Source organism: Cetorhinus maximus, chromosome 14, assembly GCF_964194155.1.
Source record: "Cetorhinus maximus chromosome 14, sCetMax3.hap1.1, whole genome shotgun sequence".
Classification (NCBI taxonomy): Eukaryota; Metazoa; Chordata; class Chondrichthyes; order Lamniformes; family Cetorhinidae; genus Cetorhinus; species Cetorhinus maximus.
Genome location: NC_135892.1, coordinates 1,537,307 through 1,557,632, shown reverse-complemented (window position 1 = coordinate 1,557,632; position 20,326 = coordinate 1,537,307). Strand labels below are relative to the sequence as shown.

The 20,326-nt window shown below is 40.5% G+C and overlaps 1 protein-coding gene across 1 annotated transcript in view; it reads right to left on the bottom strand.

The window, feature by feature from the left end:
- Positions 1-20,326, bottom strand: part of xrn2 (5'-3' exoribonuclease 2) — an 86,530-nt gene that overhangs the window by 16,396 nt on the left and 49,808 nt on the right. The window contains exons 21-28 of the mRNA XM_078556387.1: positions 17,321-17,404; positions 16,868-16,962; positions 16,704-16,783; positions 15,451-15,507; positions 15,259-15,327; positions 13,783-13,914; positions 12,309-12,445; positions 269-332 (exon numbers count right to left, since the gene is read on the bottom strand). Coding sequence (XP_078412513.1) covers positions 269-332; positions 12,309-12,445; positions 13,783-13,914; positions 15,259-15,327; positions 15,451-15,507; positions 16,704-16,783; positions 16,868-16,962; positions 17,321-17,404 — 718 coding nt within the window. The remainder of the gene's footprint in view (positions 1-268; positions 333-12,308; positions 12,446-13,782; positions 13,915-15,258; positions 15,328-15,450; positions 15,508-16,703; positions 16,784-16,867; positions 16,963-17,320; positions 17,405-20,326) is intronic.

Genomic DNA, 20,326 nt, shown 5'->3' with positions numbered 1-20,326 from the left:
ATGCCTTTCGCATCATCAGCATTTACACTTAATGAAGTACTTTTTAAGTAACGTAATGCAGGCAAACACAGCAGCCAACTGTGCACAGCAGGGTTCCATAAACAGCAATGAGAAAAATGACTAGTTAATCTCTTTTTGGTGGCGGTTGTGAGATATTGGCCAGGACAATAAAGTAAATAAAAGCAAACTCATTATACTACATTCATTACATTGGTTTTCTAGATAGATTAAATAAACAATAGCAGTAAAATTATATGATTATTCTTACCTCTGAGGTATAAGCTGCTGAAAAAGCGGTTGTGGACCTCGCCATGAATCTTGGGGTCTCAAACCTGTAGATAATACAACTATATTAGTAGAATTATGATAAAGAAATTCTTTACTTTTTTGCATTAGAACACTTTTAACATTGGGATTTGGTGAAAACAAAATAGACAACATAAATCTGTTCAGTCCTTATATGGAACATCACAACTAAGCTTCACTTCTTATAAGTTTTCATGAAATCCCATGTATTGAATAGAAAATTCCTGCAATTACCTTTCCATTAGTTGCAAAAACTTGTTTAAAATGGTGTTGCTTTGATAAACTTCTAGGTGCACAAAGGCATTAAAACATGATGTCTTTGCTACATGTGGTTCTATATAAAATGTCTTATGGGGATGGTCATTGCCTGGCACTTGTGGGTCGCAGATGTTACTTGCCACTTATCAGCCCGAGACTGGATGTTGTCCAGGTCTTTCTGCATATTGGCACCAACTGCTTGAGTATTTGAGGAGTTGCCAATGGTACTGAACATTGTGCAATTATCAGCACATATCCTCACTTCTGACCTTATGATGGCGGTAAGGTCACTGACTTAGCAACTGGAGGTGGTTGGGCCTAGGACACTATCCTGAGGAACCCCTGCAATGATGTCACGGGACTGAGATCATTGGCCTCCAACAGCCACAACCATCTTCCTTTGTGCTAGATATGTCTCCAACCAGTGGCGTTTTCCCACTGATTCCCAATGACTTCAATTTTGCCAGGGATCCTTGATGCCACACTTTGTCAAAAGCTGTCTTGATTTCAAGGGCAGTCACTCTCACTTCCCCTTTTGATTTCAGCTCTTTTGTTCATGTTTGAACCAAGGCTATAATGAGGATGCTCTTGAAGCTCTCTTTCTGTTCTGCACATAACTATGCCAACTGGAAAGTGCTTGATGCTGGCTGTAGGTTTCCAAAACGGCACATATTAAACTTCCACCTCAATCATCCCTCACCTCAAGCACAAAACTTTGACAAAAGGTTCCAATTTGGTTTATCTGAGTTTATTGTGCTTTGGATTAGTTTATTACCCTTACGGTTCAGGCATATTTAGTTTATCATTCAATTTTTGTTTGGCCTTACTAACAATGAAAAGCAGCAAAAGGTTTAACTAAATGGGATTACACTCAGAGCAAATTGTCTCAAGTTTGTTCAGTGGTTAAGCAGCCTTGTCATTTACAATTTAAAAAAAAATTCATTGGGCCAGCATTTATTGCCCATCCCTAGTTGTCCTTGAGAAGGTGGTGGTGAGCTGCCTTCCTGAACCGCTGCAGTCCATGTGCTGTAGGTACACCCACAGTGCTGTAAGGAAAGGAGTTCCAGGATTTTGACCTAGTGACAGTGAAGGAGCGCCGATATATTTCCAAGTCAGGATGTTGTGTGGCTTGGAGGAGAACTTCCAGGTGGTGGTGTTCCCATCTATCTGCTGCCCTTGTCCTAATAGTAGTGGTCATGGGTTTGGAAGGTGCTGTCTAAGGAGCCTTGGTGAATCCCTGCAGTGCATTTTGTAGATGGTACACACTGCTGCCACAGTGCGTTGCTGGTGGAGTGAGTGAATGTTTGTGGATGTGATGTCAATCAAGCGGACTCCTTTGTCCTGGATGGTGTCAAGTTTCTTGAGTGTTGTGGGAGATGGACTCATCCAGGCAAGGGGAAGAGCACACTTCTGACTTGTGCCTTGTAGATGGTGGACAGGCTTTGGGGAGTCAGGTGGTGAGTTATTCGGTGCAAGATTCCTAGCCTCTGACCCGCTCTTGTAGCCACTGTATTTATAAGGCTAGTCCAGTTCAGTTTCTGGTCAATGGTCAATGCACTTACAAAAAGAAATTAGCATATAGGGAAAACATATATTAATACTAGAATAGACTAGGTCATAAATATAAATACTTTATCGATCAGCCATTAATCAGATTCTGGTGTAACACTAGAGATGGAGCAGTTGGATGTACTTTTGGATACTTATATACTACAATACTTGCTTCTCCTTCACCCATTCTCTCCTGTTAGGTGCTCTGACATCAAACCTAGACTTCATATTACCCACTAGGAGGTACATTATGGTGCTGACCAACAACTCTTCCTACCACGGAGAGATGCATGCCTTTCACCTAGCATTCATCACAGCAATATTTCAGAAAGAATTGAGCAAAAGGGTAGAGGGAGTGCCCACCATTCACTCAGTCAATGCACAATGGTACTCTAATGTATCACCATGTAACAAGACACCTTTTAAGTAAAAGAAAATCAATGCAATTGGAGGCAGTGTGTGTTGGAGCCTCAACTATTCACTATATTTATTCATGACTTAGATGACAGAATAGAAATCAACATACTCAAATTTGAAGATGATACAAGGAAGTGGCATTGTAAGTAATATAGATGGAAGCATAAAATTACAAAGAAATGTTAAGTGAATGGGTAAAATTGTGGCAAATGGATTTCAATGCAGGCAGAAATGGGCTCCACTTTGGACCTAAAAATGATGGAACAGGGTACTTTCCAAATGGTGAAAGCTAGAAACAGCAGGAGGCCCAAAGAGACTCAGGGCTCCAGGTACATAGATTGTAATGTTCAGGAACCAGTACAGAAAATAACCAAAAAGGCTAGTGGATTGCTGGCCATTATATTTAGAGGAATAGAATATAAGGAGATAACAGTTATGCTTTGGCTATATATATATAGCCCTGGTTAGACCACACACTGAGCAACAATTGCTCAGGATTGCTCTGAACAATTCTGGGCACCACACCTTAGGAGAGATATATCAGCCTTGCAGGGGGTGAAACGTAGGTTTACCAGTGTGATACCTGATCTTCAAAGGTTAAACAACGAGGAGAGATTACACAAACTAGGGTGATATTCCCTGGAATTTGGAATGTTAAGAAATGACATGGTTAAATTTTTCAAAATATTAAGGGGGCATAAATGGGGTAGATGGAGAGAAGTTATTTCCACTCTTTAAGGAATCTAGGATTAGAGGGCATAGTCTAAAAATTAAAGCTAGGCCTTTCAGAAGTGAAATTAAGAAACACAAAAGGGCAGTATAAGCTTGGAATTCTTGTCAGGCAATGGCAACTGATGCTGGATTTAGCCTCCTCTGTTATAAGGAAAACAACCCTAGCCTATCCAATCTCTTCTCACAGCTGCAATTTTCAAGCCCTGGCAACATTCTTGTAAATCTCCTCTGCGCTCTCTCCTGAGCAATTATGTCCTTCCTGTAAGGTGGCGACCAGAACTGTATGCAAAATTCCAGCTGTGGCTTAACGAGCATTTTATACAGTTCCATCATTACATCCCTGCTTTTGTATTCAATACCTCGCCCAATAAAGGAAAGCATTCCATATGCTTTCTTGACTACCTTGTCCACCTGTCCTGCCACCTTCAAGGACTTGTGGACATGCACTAAGAGGTCTCACACTTCCTCAACCCCTCTTAATAACTTCCTGCTTATTGAGTATTCCCTTGCTTTGTTTGCCCTCCCCATATGCATTACCTCACACTTTTCCGGACTGGATTCCATTTACCACTTCTCCGCATACTCAACCAAACCATTGATATCATTCTGGAGTCGACAGCTATCCTCTTCACTATCAACTACATGGCCAATTATTGCATCATCTGCAAATTTCCCAATCATGCCTCCCACATTAGTTTATACCATTAATACATACAACAAACAGCAAGCGACCCAACACGGAGCCCTATGGAACACCACTGGAAGCCATTTTCCATTCGCATTAAAAAACATCGACCATAATAACTTCCAACCTCCAGTGCCGGTTATTTTCTTCAATATCTTTATCCACACCTCCAAGAGGTACAAGCAGCGAAAGGTCTCCCATGTCGCCAAGACAGAAACTATTTATTCAGCTTCCTGTTGTGTCCCATCCCCACACCCTTACCCACCAAGCCAAACTTCCACCTGGGTCTCTCTTTCCTCATGCTGAATCATCTCCAGTTTCTCATGCGTTTTCCCCTACCATCTTTTCAGGGTTCATTACATCTATGAGACCCACCTGTTACGCTTTTGACCCCTTTCCATCAACCTAAAACGTTATTTGTTTCTATCTCCACAGATGCTGCGTGACCTGAATACTTCCAGCTATTTCGGTTTCCATTTGTCTCCTCAAATGAAACACATATTAGTTACCAGTTGAAAGCTCAATTAATCAGTACGAGCTAGAATGTTCGTTAAGTATTTGAGGTGGAAGAGAGGGGTGAAAGGGAAAAATATGAAAGTTGGGGGGGGGGGGTGAGACTGGTTGAGGACAGGGATGTCTTTGGCCTTTTGCAACTCACCCTTGAATGGATTGAATTAGAATAGATGGAATATTAAGGCTGAGGTAATTGATAGCAGAACTGGGAAGAAGAAAAAAAAAATGACCACGTGCTGGTTCAAAGGTAGTGTTGAGGCAGCAGGAAGGGGACTGGAACATGGGAAGGTGAAAGTACAGGATTCACAGTGGAAGCAAGAGGCAAGAGAAGAATAAGTGATTGAGTGACAGGATGGGATCTTCCCCACAGCCTGCCCAAATGCAGCCGAAAGTTGTCCTTCCCTTACTAGACCATCCCAGGGCTGAAAGGAAAGAAGAAAAAGGCTGAGACACACAGATGATGACAGAGGGAGAAACAAAACAAGTTAAGGGAAGAGAAGCTCAACAGCAGAGAAAGAAGGAAAACAACACAGCAGAGTGTAAGAAAATAATCACATTTGCCAACTTACCATTTTGCAAAACCATGGGAGATCAACTAACGTGCATTTAAATGTGTCACATCTGCAGCTCCAGCTGAATTTTTATATTCACTGAATTGAATCAAATTGTAACTAAACCAGGGACTGCACTAATGAAGTAATGACAAGTAGAAAAGAAAATTGTTTCTCAAATTCAAAAAGACAGCCAACAACAGCTTCACTAAAGTAAAGGATGAACCAAGTAAAAATAATTTTTCCTGCCATCTTTGCTTCCCACTATCCTCTGCATATGCTGTTGGAAAAACCATTTGCAACAGGCCCAAAAGGTAAAACGAAAAAAATTAGCAAAGTGAAATTAAACTCACCTATTTGGGAAACGCCTGTAACAATGCTATTCACAGCAAGCCTGCAAGATGCCTGAACCTCGGGTTCCTATAAGCCCCCCGAGCCATTTCTGTGAGCTGAGACAAACTATTGCAACTGCCTACATGGCATGCATCAGTTACAGCTTTTAGAATTTTATAATTGACAAGAACAGGCATTCATGATGCAAGCTAATTTCTAAACCTGTTCATCCAATGGAAAACTGAAAATACAGATTCCGGGGGAAACAACTGACAATGAAAGTAACTGGAATCTGTCTTTAGTTTTGCATAAAGACAATACGAACTCCCAACTCTTTTTTTTCCCTGAGGTGTTTATGTTTCTGATCATAAGTTACATGGTTATATTCAAAAGGTTATTTCCAGCATGTTACATGTGAGAAATGAAACTTCAAACCATGACAAATTTCAAAGTGGAATCTTAACTTTAAAACAGTCCCAACCATGTGAAGTGGGTTCATTTGTTCTAACGCAATTTCCCTGTGATACGTGGTGGAAACTGCTCAAAGTCTCCACTTTCTGAATGTCTTCCATAGTCGTTAACAGTGGGAACATCTGACTAAGGTGCCTGAAATTTCCATCAGCTGTTTGGGCTGTGGACAATTAAGAAGCCAGTTGTTTACAGTACACACAGCTGGCTGAGTCTGCTTGAAGACCTCACGCTGCCTGAAATCAGTGGAGTGTTTAAATCGATAAGTACTAGGCCGCACGAAAAAGCTGGCGCACTTGATATGTTTTAAACAGTGTCTTTGTAATTGACGTCTATGGTGATGACAAATGGTTGATGAAGATGACTTTCCATGACGAGTGCGATTGGAAGTAGTGGGGACTGTATTCTAAACTAATACAAAACTACCTTTCTCATTCGTACTGAGAACTCAAACAATTGTATATTTACACGGGTATCATCTCCTGCAGCACTATATTATTCATTAAGCTTTGGGGGATGTTCTGAAGCATCCTATGCTCCACCACCACACATCACATTGTGAAAGTGCAAACAACGATTCGCTGAGCAAAGTTACTGGCAATCTGTATGTGCCTCCAGAAGTACTTTGATTCATATTCAGTATAAAGATACACTGCACAGGAATGAGCTTGCATCAAGCTCACAAGAACCATGCAAATCTCACTCGAGGAAAGACCATACATTGAGATCTTGTAATATGGTGTTACAATCCCCAACATCAGAAAAGGTTTCCCAGTAACTTAATTGACACTGCACTACATTGTACTTTGGCAAATAAAGAACTCAAATATAGCTGATCCTGGTTCAAATGTATAAAAATATTATTTCTGGGAAGGTAATATTGTACAAACTGCATGATTTACCTATTAAGTGCAGTATTTAAATAAGTCAATGCAGATGTGCTTTTTGAACATTTGTGCAATTTTAATACATTATAGAATTTCCAAATTGAAAAAGCAGCCAACATTACGAACTAAGTTTCTAACATTGATTATTATTTGCTGAAACTTGTTACATGATGTTAATCACTCTGCTCACGCACAAGCTTCACGCACTTTCAAATGAGGATTTAAACTCAAGTTTTTCCATAACTGAATAGGTTTTGGGCTTGTGAAAAATCACTTTAGAAAATTCTTGGAACAGTTATCCACATTTTGTGAGGATGGGGGTAAAGAAATCAAGATACCAATCTGTAAAATAAAAACGTTGATTTAACTTGAGCAGCATAGGGTACATTACAGGAAAATACACTGATCCACCTAGAAGCAGTGTCAAGTTTAAAAAAAACGCTTCCTTTTATACAATCGAGCACTAAATTGCAGAGAGAAAAGCTCATCACTTCTCAATGCTATTAGGCCATATTTTTAGACGTTTGTTAACATTTCCACTGTGAACTGAAGTGAGAACTCTTCTAATCAGTGTGACAATCAGGAAAAGCCTTGGTGTTTACTGATTGCACTAATCAAAACCAATTTTCAAATGTAGTTAATTGGCGAGCTTACATTGAAATGAAAGCATGTCATAAATCAGATTCAATTTTGGATTGCAAAAACCAAATATGCTATTCACATCGAGTGCTTGCAGACTGCACTTGACTCCCACAAGTTATCAGCGCTCAGACAATTCATCAGCAGCACATAGACTGAAATATCCTAGTGAAATCAACGACTGCTGATGGAAACACCCACAACATATATTTTAGGGTGGAGGGGGAAAGAAAATAACACTGATTGACCGCACTGTCCTTCCACTATCTATAACCAATTCTCAGCACCACTAACCTTTCACATGATTTTCCAGAGGCAGTAAGTAGGGGGGGGGGGGGGGGGGGGGGGTAGGGGTGCAGATGACAGTAGAAGAATTACTATGATTCTATTGCATTAACTATTCCAAATTAAATGTAGGAAATGAATGGAAATTAACTGGCTGTATTCTATATAAATTTGAATATGTTCTGGCAACTGGAAAAGCACATGAGTTCTCATAACTGTGCAAAACAGAAATACAACAGGAGATGCACTCATGCCAATGAGAACAATGCAGATGTTATTGACACGTATTAGTAAGAGTGAAGCGATATGTAGGGAAAACAATGGCAAGATCGCATGACCAGATATTTATAATCTTCTTTGAAAAGGCACCAAACTTTTAAAAATGGTCCCCAGCAACGGCCAGCATAGAAACGGCAGAATGTGGGTTTGTACTTATGCTACTTAATGTCCCACAAGTGCTGAAATCAGTAAAAGCCATTCAGGGCAGAGGCGAACAACCCCCCGGGTGGATGAAAAGCATTTGAATGCCACTTTACCTGTAGCACAATGCACTGTAGTCACAACATTGTGTTGCGCACAAATCCAGCACACATAGGTTTACAAGTGCAGATTATAATAGTCTTGAAAATGGACAAGATCTGCAACTTTTTAGTTTTTTTCATAGCTATCAAATTGAGAATTCAATTACTTGCTTCAATTCGAAATCAACCCACCTGCTTTAAATTGACAAATAGGACTGCCATTATGAAGATTGCAAAAAGCTTAAATCAACATCCTGTCATCTTCAAAGTGGTGACTGTTTTATAGTTTCAATTTTAAATACAACAGTATAACGTTAAATAAACTTTACCAAAAGCATGGAATAACTGGATCCTTAATTGCAGCAATTTCAAATAACTGTGTGCCAAGAAACATATACCAAAAATGTACTTCTGACACAAATGGGAGAAATGCAATAAAAAGTCTAGAAGTGAACAACATTTTCTAAATTAAAAACACTAAGTCAATTAAATTAAGGCACAAATGAGCTCTAGTCAGGCACAGTTGGGCTCCCATCCCGATTAACTCATTGTGAGCAGCATACTTATTGCTTTGAATTCTTAACATGGTGTCAAAAGCGACGTGATGTTTCAAACTTGATCACTGTACTTGGGGTCCTCAATTGAGTGAAAACCAGTCCAGTTTTTCAGTCATCAGTGTTTGAGTGTTAGTAGTGAAAATGCAGCACTCACTACTACACGGAATGGTCTAAATGATGCATTTAAGGGAAACAGGATAACTGTACGGAGGAGAAAGGAACAGAAAGAAATGTCGATAGGGTAAAATGAAGTAAGGAGGGAGGAGGCGAGTGGAGCATGAACACTGGCTGAATGCTCCATTTCTGCGCTGTAAAATTCTATGTAGCATTTTGATGTGGGTCCCAGCTTCAGCCAGGAGACAGAAGGAGAGAAGAGCTTAAAAATTAGAGTTAAAATTGAAACAATAAAAAATGCCTGAAATATGCAGACGGTGCGCCAGCATCTGAAAGCATAAAGGCGGGTGAGCATTTAGGGTCCACACCCATCAGATTTCCAGCACTTACAATTAGAGTTACAGCTTTAAAAAAACATTTGATTACAAAAGAAGAAATGTGGAGCAAGTGCAGAGAACCTTAAGTTTTGTAGCTACAGCTTTACATTATAGCTGTGTATGTCAGGCTGCACACAATGTCTCTCACGAGTACACAGTGCTGTTACAAGGAAACAAAAACAGGAAAGACAATATCTGCACAGCAACAGTGATGAGACTTAATGGAGAGGGAGGGGGCTGGTTGAATAATTCAAGAGAGTCTGCACCTCACGCTCACTTAAGTACAAGCAGCTCCTTTTAAAAACAAAGAAACACTTGGTTCTTTCCCTTCCTCATCCTTCTCTTTTCAATTTTCAGCTTTCTCATGTCCATTTAGGCTCTATGCAATTACTTCTTCCCTGTTTTTCTGTGCAGCAATTCCAAGTAGAGAAAATAACTGGGCGGCAGGGAGAGTAGAAATAGTCTTGGGCAGTGAACTCAGCCTCTTACGCGCCCAGTCAATTTTGAAAATCAGACAGGGCTGCAAGAGGAGACAACAGGCTATTTTCCGCCACGACCCAAATGACTTCCATAGTGCCAAAAAAGCCCAGACATAAAGTAACAGGGAAATAGAACACTCCTTTGATTGCTGAGGATACTGCAGCATGTTTTTTTAAATTATAAGATGCCCAAGCAAAGGTCTTCAGATCACCAGGATGGCTAACAATCATACATCCACATATAAACCTATTGGCTTAAATATCACTTCAACTTTATTTTTTGTTTTAAAAAAAAAACAGCAACTTGCATTTATATGGAAGTCTTCATGTACAGGTAAATGCCTGAGCACCTTTCAATAAGGAGAAAAAGAACAAGCTTGACACTGGACCGTGTCAAAAAAGCAGCAGGGAGAAGCACTGACCTTTCAGTGCATGCAGGTGTGGAGGCATTGAAAACTTCACAACCCAAGGGCATGTTCCAAGCATTATTGCTCAAGGAATGGATCAGTTGCCAAGCTGAAGCCCTTAAACAAGGGGAGACCCAAGTGAAGGACAGTTGAAGTATTGGAAGGGGGAATTTACTGCATTTAAAAACCTCAAACTCCCCATCGCATCCTTTGTTTTTTATGCCCTCTCCTGGGTCCAGTGTCAAGCTTGTTCTTTTTCTCCTTATTGAATGGTGCTCAGACATTTACCTGTACATGAAGACTGCCATATAAATGCAAGTTGCTGTTTTTTTTTTAAACAAAAAATAAAGTTAGTGATATTTAAGCCAATAGGTTTATTCGCAACAATTCCTACTGCACTTCTGGTGGATGACTGAGACTGAAAGAGCTCAAGAGTCTTATGTACCAAACTGTACATAATTAAAAATCAATTTCCACATCAACACATCACAATCAAGGATTTGGCAGAAAATGTGTTATCCATGTTCAACAACTTGTATTGATACAGGACATTTAACCTAGTAAAATTCCCCAATGCGCTTCAAAGGAGTTATCAAATAAAATTCAACACTAAGTCACTTAAGCACATATTTGAACAGGTGACTAAAAGTTTGGTCAGAAGTAGATTTCAAGGAACGTCTTAAAAGGGGGGTAGGGAGGTAGTGAGACTTAGGAAGAGAAACTCTAGAGTTTAGAGCCTAGGTGACTGAAGAATTTGGCACGAATGGTATAGTGATTAAAATTGGGGGCGTGCAAGAGACCAGAACTGGAGGAACACCAAGGTCTCTGAGGGTTGTAAGGCTGAAGGTTTCAGAGATAGGGAGAACAGTAAACACAAATTTCACTACTATAACACATATTTGCATAGCACCATTAACATAGAAAGGCATCCAGTTACGTGGGTGGTGTACATACAGAGATATGAATTATGAGGATGCCACTCAGCCCTGCTCCGCCATTCAAGAAGATCATGGCAGATCAAATTGTAACCTCAACTCCACATTCCCACCTACCCCTGATAAACTTTCACCGCCTTGCTTATCAAGGATTTATTTAGCTCTGCCTTAAAAATATTCAAGGACACTGCTTCCAACGCATTTTGAGAATAAGATGAAAATGGACGCCAAGACAAAAGAAGTGGCTTTGGTTAAAGTGGTGGCTTTTAAGAAAGATCATGAATGAGAAGGGATAGGAAGGGAATTCCAGGACTGTAATGTTGACATATGATGCTAAGGTTGCAAACAGTGTGGTTCAACCCAAGACAATGGCCAGGGAGGGGGATGGAGTTAGCAGAAAAGATGATAAATTTGAGGTAGAGTTGTGCACAATGACTTTATTCTTCCCAAGGCTTAGCTAGAGTTAAATGCAGCTCATCCAAGGCTGTATGCAATCTGACAACAGAGCAGCAGTGGAACAGCTGAGAGTTGGGACAGAGGCAGAGCTGGATGTTACAAGCATACAAATGAAAGCTAATCCTATATTTTCAGACATAGTTTCCAAGGGATAGCATGTAGATGAGGAATGGGAGGCAGCTAAGAATAGAAGCTCAGAGGACTTGAGATCATGTTGGAGTGGGAAGAGGAACCATTGCTCTGGGGGGTTTGATGGGCAAGATTCAAACAAAGCACGAGCAGTCCCGCTGAGCTGGATAAGTCAGGAGATGTTATAGTTGACTCTGTCAAAGTCTGCAGAAAGAGCACGAATAGTGCACCATAGTCACCATTTTAGAGAACATCATTTTTGCCTTTGGTTAAGACTGTTTCAATGCTGTCGCAGAGGTGAAAACTCAGTAGCGATTCAGGACATTGAGTTGTGGGCAAAATTAGCATAGGTTTGGAAGCCATAACATGTTCAAGTATTTTGGGAGAAAAAAGGGAGATTGGGTGTTAGTTTTCAAGGACAGCGTGGACCTGTTGAGGGGAACCATTTGCTATGGCAGTTAGCATGGATGTCGGGAAGGGAAGTTTAAACTGATTTTCCAGTTTTTTTGCAACTCATTTTCAAAATGGCCACTGTTTCAACATGCCAATAGGCCATAGGTTTACTGCCGCTGCCAAGAGTGTTTAACTATTCACACAAGTTTTATTTTTGATTTATAAAATAGTATCCTAAATCTATTAATTTTAGGCTTTAGTTTACAATACGTTTACTACTAAATCTGTAAATCACAGGTTCATCAAATAACTTACTTGGCAGTGGGACAGTAAGAGATGGTGGTGCTCTCATCAGTGGGGGACGAGAATTTTTCCCTTGTTGATAAAGAGGCGGAGGGGTGTAACTGTAAACACCACTTCCTCCTTGAGAGCGATCTTTTGACATAACATGGCTAAAACAAAATTAAAGAAACAATATGTACACTTGTGCATGTAATACAAACTAGGTTACTCTTTTTACGTTAGAACAATTTAACTAATATAAAAATGTAATTTGCTCTGGGTATTGGGAACTGAAGCCATCAATAAATCTGAGAGAACAATGGTCCAGAAATAAACAACAGTCACTAATAAATCCAAGAGAGAATTCAGGAGAAAGTTCTCTACCCACAGAGTAGGACCTACTATCACAAGGAGTAGTTGAGGTGAATATGCACTTAAGGGGGGGGCTAGATAAACACGAGAAAGAGAGGAAAAGAAGGGTTTGTCAACATGTTAGCAGGGCAGGAAGAGACTCATGTTGAGCACAAACACAGGCATGAACCAACTGGGCCACATGGTCTGTGTCTGCACTGTAAATATTATGTAACGTAACACTATGTAACTTTTCAGTCTTGCTGTCCCCAAAGAGGTACTGGCACATAGCTTGCACATCACAACATGTTAAAGTTACACAGGGGCCTGCAAGTTGCATGTGAAAAGAAAATATGATTTACACGCCAAACAACTTCAGGAGCTGGTGTGCTCTTTCAGGATCTACTAAAATCTTATCAATATCATTTCCTAGATGACTGTAAGGAATTTACATGTTCTGCTGTCTTGGCCAATATCACAATGGATCAAAGGTAGGGCTGATATCTATCCAATATTGGAGAAGATTATTTGGAAAGAGCTTCACCCTCAAGTCTTTACAAGTTCAATTTTGCAGATTTCTACTCACATTCCAATCTCGGTTTGACCTGGTGTTGGAGAATCAAATCCCAAATCCCCATGCATGAGTACAAAATCATTAAAAAAAACCAAACATACTGAAAAAGCATTGTTTTCACCCAACAATTCAGTTAATCACATCAAGCTCTGCAGCAAGTTTCAATGTGGGAAAAGTCGTGCTACGATGGAAGGTAACAAGGACAGCAGCTACAATGATGGTATCAACTGGGATATGGCTAATGGATGGCGATTAGGATAGGCAGTGATGTGACTAGGCTGTAGAGTACTTCACTCTCTACGGAATAAGCCTTCTTACAAGTACAGTTTAATTGTAGAATTAGATCGATTCTGAGCTGTACGTATAAGTTTAACAAATTGGCGGAGGGGGGGATGGAGGGAGTCATTTGTATATGCTATGCCAGCATTGAGACAAGTAATTCCTGCTTTTAGTTTCTATCCTAAGTAAACTAGGAGGCAAAGTCAAAGCTGGAGAGATAGTGTGACAGATGCTGAAATGTTCTTGCTAATCGTAACCTATTTCATTACACTCTTATATTTGATGGCTTGGAATGTCACTTACCCCAGTGTTCTAAATGCTGACTGATCCAAGTGCACCTGATGCCGATTTGGGTTAAAGCCAAGTCGAGGCCTCCATGGCTGCTTTGAGTTAGACTGCTCCCAATCACCTGGTTTCAATGATTTGGGAGGCTTTCTGAAAAAGAAAGGTGAAACCAAACAATTTAATGATTTCACAGAATCATAGGATCTTACAACACAGAAGGGGGCTATTCAGCCCATCATATTTTTGCTGGTTCTTTGAAGCTCTCCAAATTTAGTTTCACACTCCAGCATTCTCCCCCCTAACCTTGTAAATTAGTCCTCTTCAAATACATGCCCAATTACCTTGTAAAAGTTAAGAAATCTAATTCCACCACCATTTCAAGCAGTACATTCCAGAACTTAACCTGTGTGAAGAAATCTCTCACTTTCTATCGACACTTTTACCAATTATTTTAAATCTATGATCTCTGGATATCAACTCACTTAACGGAGGAAATCAATACTCCCTGCCTGTTGTGATAAAGCCTCTCACGATTTTGAGAAATCTCCAGGGCAACTCCCCTTAACCTTCACTGATCTAATTTCTTCACATAACCAATGTCCTTCGTCATCTCAGGAAACATCCTCTGTACCCTCCCTGTGGTCTTGACATTCTATCTAAAATGTGGTTTCCAAAATTGCAAAATACTCCAGTTGAGGCCTAATCAGAAGTTTGTAAAGTTGGTTGAAGTCAGTAATGCCCTCTGCCTCTAGAAGATTTCCCTAATTGTTCCCACTATTTATTTAGTTACATTTTGTAGGAGATTTTTGGGATCCTCTGTTATCCATTAATCTTTTCTCATATTCTCTTTTCCCTTCTACATCACTATCTTTTTCAATTTCTCCTTGCACATTCTGTATTCTGCTGTAAATGAAGGTGATTCTTACATGAAAGGAAGTAAAATTGTAAACATCCACCTTGTAGATACATCCCACATACTAACTTCTACCCACATCCCTTTCTACAAAACTATTATTTTAATCCCCTCCTTATATGCTCCTTTCATATATTAGGCAGTTAATATTGGAATATTGCAACAATGGCAGCAATATCTTTCTCAACTCAACCTGGAGAGTACTGCCTGGTGATGTGATTGTGAGAACTGAGGCATTCATGAGTGTCTCACACTAATCCACTGTTCAAACAACTATGCGCATCAGTGGACATTGACCAAAGCAAGAGCCCTATTTCTTCCTCTCTAGCCAAGTCACCAGGAGAACCCAAATTGGCTTACTTAACATAGACCTGAAAAGGAACCCAATACCTTTCTTTGAATAATTTTGTGGTTTCTCACAAGCAAACGTGTGCTGACATGTTAACAGTTTTCTCAACAAACAAGACATAAGCATTGTTGGTGAGATTCTTTTCATGATTCAAAGTTGCTACTTTGAATGATTACCCTTTTAAATAAAGTTCAAATCTCAAGAAAAATTTGTTTTAAGAAATGCAACTTACACTGCTGTAGGTAACAAACAAGCTTTGAATATGTAGTCATCGTCAAACTGAGGATCCTTGAATAATATACTGCAACGAGGGAGGAAAAATTGTGTATTAAGCGGATTCCTTTTATTGTACGCAACAATAAACAAACAGACTGATTCTGTGACCGGAAACAAGAGTAAGGAGAGCTATAAGTTTTCCACTCACCTGCATGCATTATTCTGAACAATGTTTTCCAATGCTGGTATAGGAGAATTTACTGCTCTAAAAATAAATACATAAAGAAATTCATGTAAACAAATACCAAAGGTGTGCCTTCCTATGTTTGTTTGTCTTTTTAAAATTGATTTCTTTCCCTTGCATTCGCATTCAGTAAAAAAAACTAGAGCACTGAGCTGATGACCTGTCCAATTCACCAGCAGGAGGTAAGTGCACAAGTAGATACATCCTTTCTCCTTACACCTCCAGAAACACTGGCCAGAACATAACGCTCATTGGGACCCGACCGAGCGTAAAATGACACGTGATATTCCAGTTGGCGGGCACACACAGGCAGCGCACCCGCTGACAATTAAAAGGCCTATTAAGGCCATTAAAGTTATAATTGAAAGAAATTTTTCGCTGCCCGTCCAACCTTACAAGTGAAAATACCGTTGCATTTTTTAGGAAACCTCATTCACGGGCAGGATAAGGCTTCCAACAGCATATAAAAATAAAATATAAATTTTAACATTTCATTAATAACATGTCCCTGCTTGACAGAGTCACATGAGGGGGCATGTTTTATAACATTTTAAAAATCTTTATTTTTAATATTCCAAACTCTTTATCGCCTTGAAACAGCTCAATGCCTCAGGGAGCTTTTCCAGTGTGCACCCGTGTGCATACGCGAACCTGTGCTCTCCTCCCCCACTCCCCCAAGCAGCGCTGAGCGCTGCCGCGTGTGTTTCACACTGGGCGGGCCTTAACTGACCCACTAGCATGAAATCGCAGTCCAGCCCCAACTGTGGGCGGCGGTCGGCTTCCCAACTGCTCCCGCCCGACAAGGGGAAAATCCTCCCCACTGTTTCCTCCCAAGTATACATTCAGGCAAATGCACACCCAAGAACACATATAAGGTTGTTCAAGCAACTGGGAATTCTCGATCCCAATATTCTAGTCCAAAATCAAGCACTTACCCCTAACTACTCAGGGTGCTTTTAAAATTGAAAAGGATTTTCATTTTTTGAATCAGGTTTATCTTTCAATCCCTCCCTCTATCTTGCAGCAAATTAGTCTTAAATATATTAAGCGGACCTTAAAAAATTTGAAGATAAACTTCTCTTCTCCACCAGCCGAAATTCACAATTGTCAATACATGGGTCCCAGTAATTACTGGATTATGCAATAAGGCATTGTCTATAAATACACTTTACATTATTACACAAAAACTATAATTACCAACAAAAATGAGCACCTACTTTCCTGGTTTTATTACATCGCTCTGCAATGTTAGAAGACCTTTTATACCATGGCAAAGCTCGGGAGGCATCTCTACGCCCTATAATCACAAGTTTCATTTAGTAAGCACACTTATTTTGTAAAAGCAGTGAGCAGCAATAAAATTACACTACTGCATACCTACCTGAGCATCACCATTTTGCAACTCGACAATGAAGTCAAACAACTTGTGGTTTTTCCCAACAAACAGCACATCGCTTCCAAGACTATTTCGTCGATCTACAATTAAGACATTCAAAAGTTCAGTTTTATCAAACTATTTCCAGCATCTTTTGTTCAGGATTCAATCATACTGTGTTACATTTGATTGTGGATATGGTAACTGGAGAGGAGATTCTCAAATAAAGAGGCTTAAAACCAATACCAAATTATTTTCATAAACACGGGAGCAATTTTTAAAAAGATTATCTTACACATTACACAAAGTAGCATTCATTAAATCAGACATGGGTACAGTGAATACATTGAATCAATAACACTGATCCATTATTGGCTTTTTGATACTTAAATAACTCAAGTATAAATTTTAAACCTAATGATTACCCAGTCAACCCAATGCAGTTATCATAATGCTTACTTTCATCCTGATTGAGATCAGGGTAAACCGCTTCCAGAGCTGCTCTAAGCCGTCGCTCATCAACAAATGGCAGAAGTGCAACACCTAAAGGCAGATAATTAATTAATTAATGCTGGAAATAACTAGGCCACAGTTATTGACTGTGCTTGCATAAACAGTTGAACTTCCAGTCAACCTTTCAATCTATAAACACAGAGGCAATCCAAGCTGGATACAGGTGCTGCCAAATTCAGCCCCATAGAACCAGGTTTTTTGGTAGTTCCAAAATGGCGTCTGTATGACCAGAGGGGCATCTGCCAGAAGTATGTAGAATAGGCAGATTGTGACATCAGTTTATACCGCTGATTTGACGTCAGCACTGTCACTTTGGAGGTCAATGCTCCAGCTAATGCTGTCTCTTAAACATGCATATTTGAACACAAGTTCAGCAACAGAATGAACAACCCACCAGCAGTATTTAAAAGGATCATTTAGTTGATGTAGCTCATGAAGTTGCTCAATGATTTCTACGCTACAACTGTATAAGTGTTTAGCGGTTTCCAGAGTTGATTAAAGTTGAAGTCTACAGGGGAGTGTTGTGATACATTCTGAAGGACTTGGTCCTGGCTTCAAGAATTCTGCACATGACTCTTGCGCCCTGACATGGGTGCAGTAGTTTTGCATTCCTTTTGGCCTACAGCATACAAGAATTAGTAGATGCCACGAAGTGCAGGACATGCTGCTGGAAGGAGGACAAGTTGGGGGAGCAGGGCACACAGCTGGTGGCCATACCCACCCTGGGTATTCTGAAGAAATTCTCCTAACAGAACCTTAGCGAGGAACAGTGCAACTGACATCCCCATTTCACTAAGGAGTCATCACTGAAATCTGCCAAATTGTAGCCACAGAGCTGGACAAGAATGGCATTGCCAATGGCTGTGCAGGTGACCACATCCATGAACTATTATGCACTTGGGGCCCCTTCTCAGCCATAGCTGGGGATATTTGCAACATCTGCCAGTGAGCCATTCACTGATGCATAAAAGATCACTGAGACTCTGTGTTCCAAGAAAGATGAATACATTTCATTCTCTCTTGCCAGGGAGAAGACACAAGTGAGCATGCAGATGGAGGCAGATTGGAGGCTTACCTGTCATACAGGGTGGCATTAATTGCACACAGAGCTGACATGGGCAAAGCGATGAGATATACCGTTTCGTCCAGCTCATGTACCATTAGAACAGAGCCCATTAGGCAGGTATCCTTACAGCAATCATGATGCCTTCACTGTTGCATTTAAGCCACCTCAACAAATAGGAGGCTGGCTACTGAGCAAAAAGGGACATCCCTTGATGGCATAACTCAATTCTGGGGTGCAACACACACACGGGCAGTATGCATATAACCAATGCCATGTTGCTACAGGAAATGTGACAGAGCACATCACTGACACGTTAAAACAATACGTCTGTTGTCCAGATCGTTTTGGAGGAACAATGGAATATTTGGCAGAGTCGGTGTCAAGATTTATGGTGGCCTACTGCACGATACAGAATTTCATATCATGAGGGCACAGCCCTTGCTACCAGCTATACAGTGGCCAGCTAGGAAGAAGTCAGGAGAGGAAGGGAGGAAGCAACCAACAAAATCACTTTCTGGTTGAATTGTCCGTGATCTACTGATCTAACTGAAATACTTATGAACACAATCCCAATTGTCCATTCACTGACATTTACACAACTTTACATTTCCTTTGTTACTATCGCAGCATCTGCTTGGTCAAAAATAAAAGCTGCTACAAAATAAATATTCCAACCAAATTTGTAAACCAAACAGTGCCATGTTGTATACAAACTACTCACCACTGTGCATTCCTTTAATACTTGTTTTTTGTGGCCTTATCCTAGCCTAGTGCTCCACATCATGCTATCCCAGGGGCTGCAGCATCTCTGGTGGGAGGCTGACTTTCAGTGGGAAAGACTGCAGAGGACCTTGCAGAACGTTCTTAAGCAGCTCTGGGCCTACAAGGGCCAGCTTCAGACTGCATCAACTCAGCTTGGGTGGCAGATGGGCTGGCAGGCAAAAGCAAGTGCACTGGTGGAGTGGAAGAGGTAGAGGACAAATTCTGTAACCATGAGGGGACAGCAGGTTCACACTCCACAATGCCACTGTCACACCCCTTCAGCAGCACCTCAGCAATCTTAGCAATGAGTTGGAGCACAGATTACTGGACTGCTTTGACACGCTGGAAACATCTTTGAACATTGGTACCTGCAGCTATGGTGACAGCAGTCTAAGTCTGCATGGCAGCAAGCTGGGCTTATATGACTTTAGTGCGAGCTTCCACTACAGCACCCAGACAGTGGATGGCTGTTGGTGCTGAAACTGAAGTTGAGATATCAGCCATCACATGCTGCATCATGGATAGATCCACAAGTGTTCTCAAGAAGTTGGTCACCACTTTCACACTAGGGAGGATGGGTTCCAAGCTCTTGTGTAAAGCCCTGCACACGGATGTAAAATGGTCCCTGAATATCCATGAGTCTGACCTCATGGGTATCAAATGCATGGACTGGGGATCAATGGGCATTGGTGAGGTAGGAAGAGGGCATTGAATTAAAAAAATCATTTCACTTTTAGAAGTGTGTTTTGACAACCAGATGTTTAGGCAATACCTAGTCAGGAAATTGTGGGCAAAATCTTAACTGCCTGAACAGTCCTGTTTAAGTTTTCTTATTGGAAATTCCAAACACAGAAGTGCAGTGATAACCAAATTAAATTTTCTTGGCTTGTCCTAATTTTCGTGATGGGATCTGCAGAACTAAGGAGAGCAAGCAGTTCAAGTATCCTTTGGTAAGAAATTAGAGCAGCATAAAAACAGCCATGTGAGAGAAAGCTTCAAAAACAAAAGCTGAGGACAGACTATCATTATCCCAGACAGAGAGACAAGTTTGTCCATTAACTATCATAACAGCAGCTTATTCCAACATACCATGGAGAAGAAATAACACTACTATCCAAACTGGC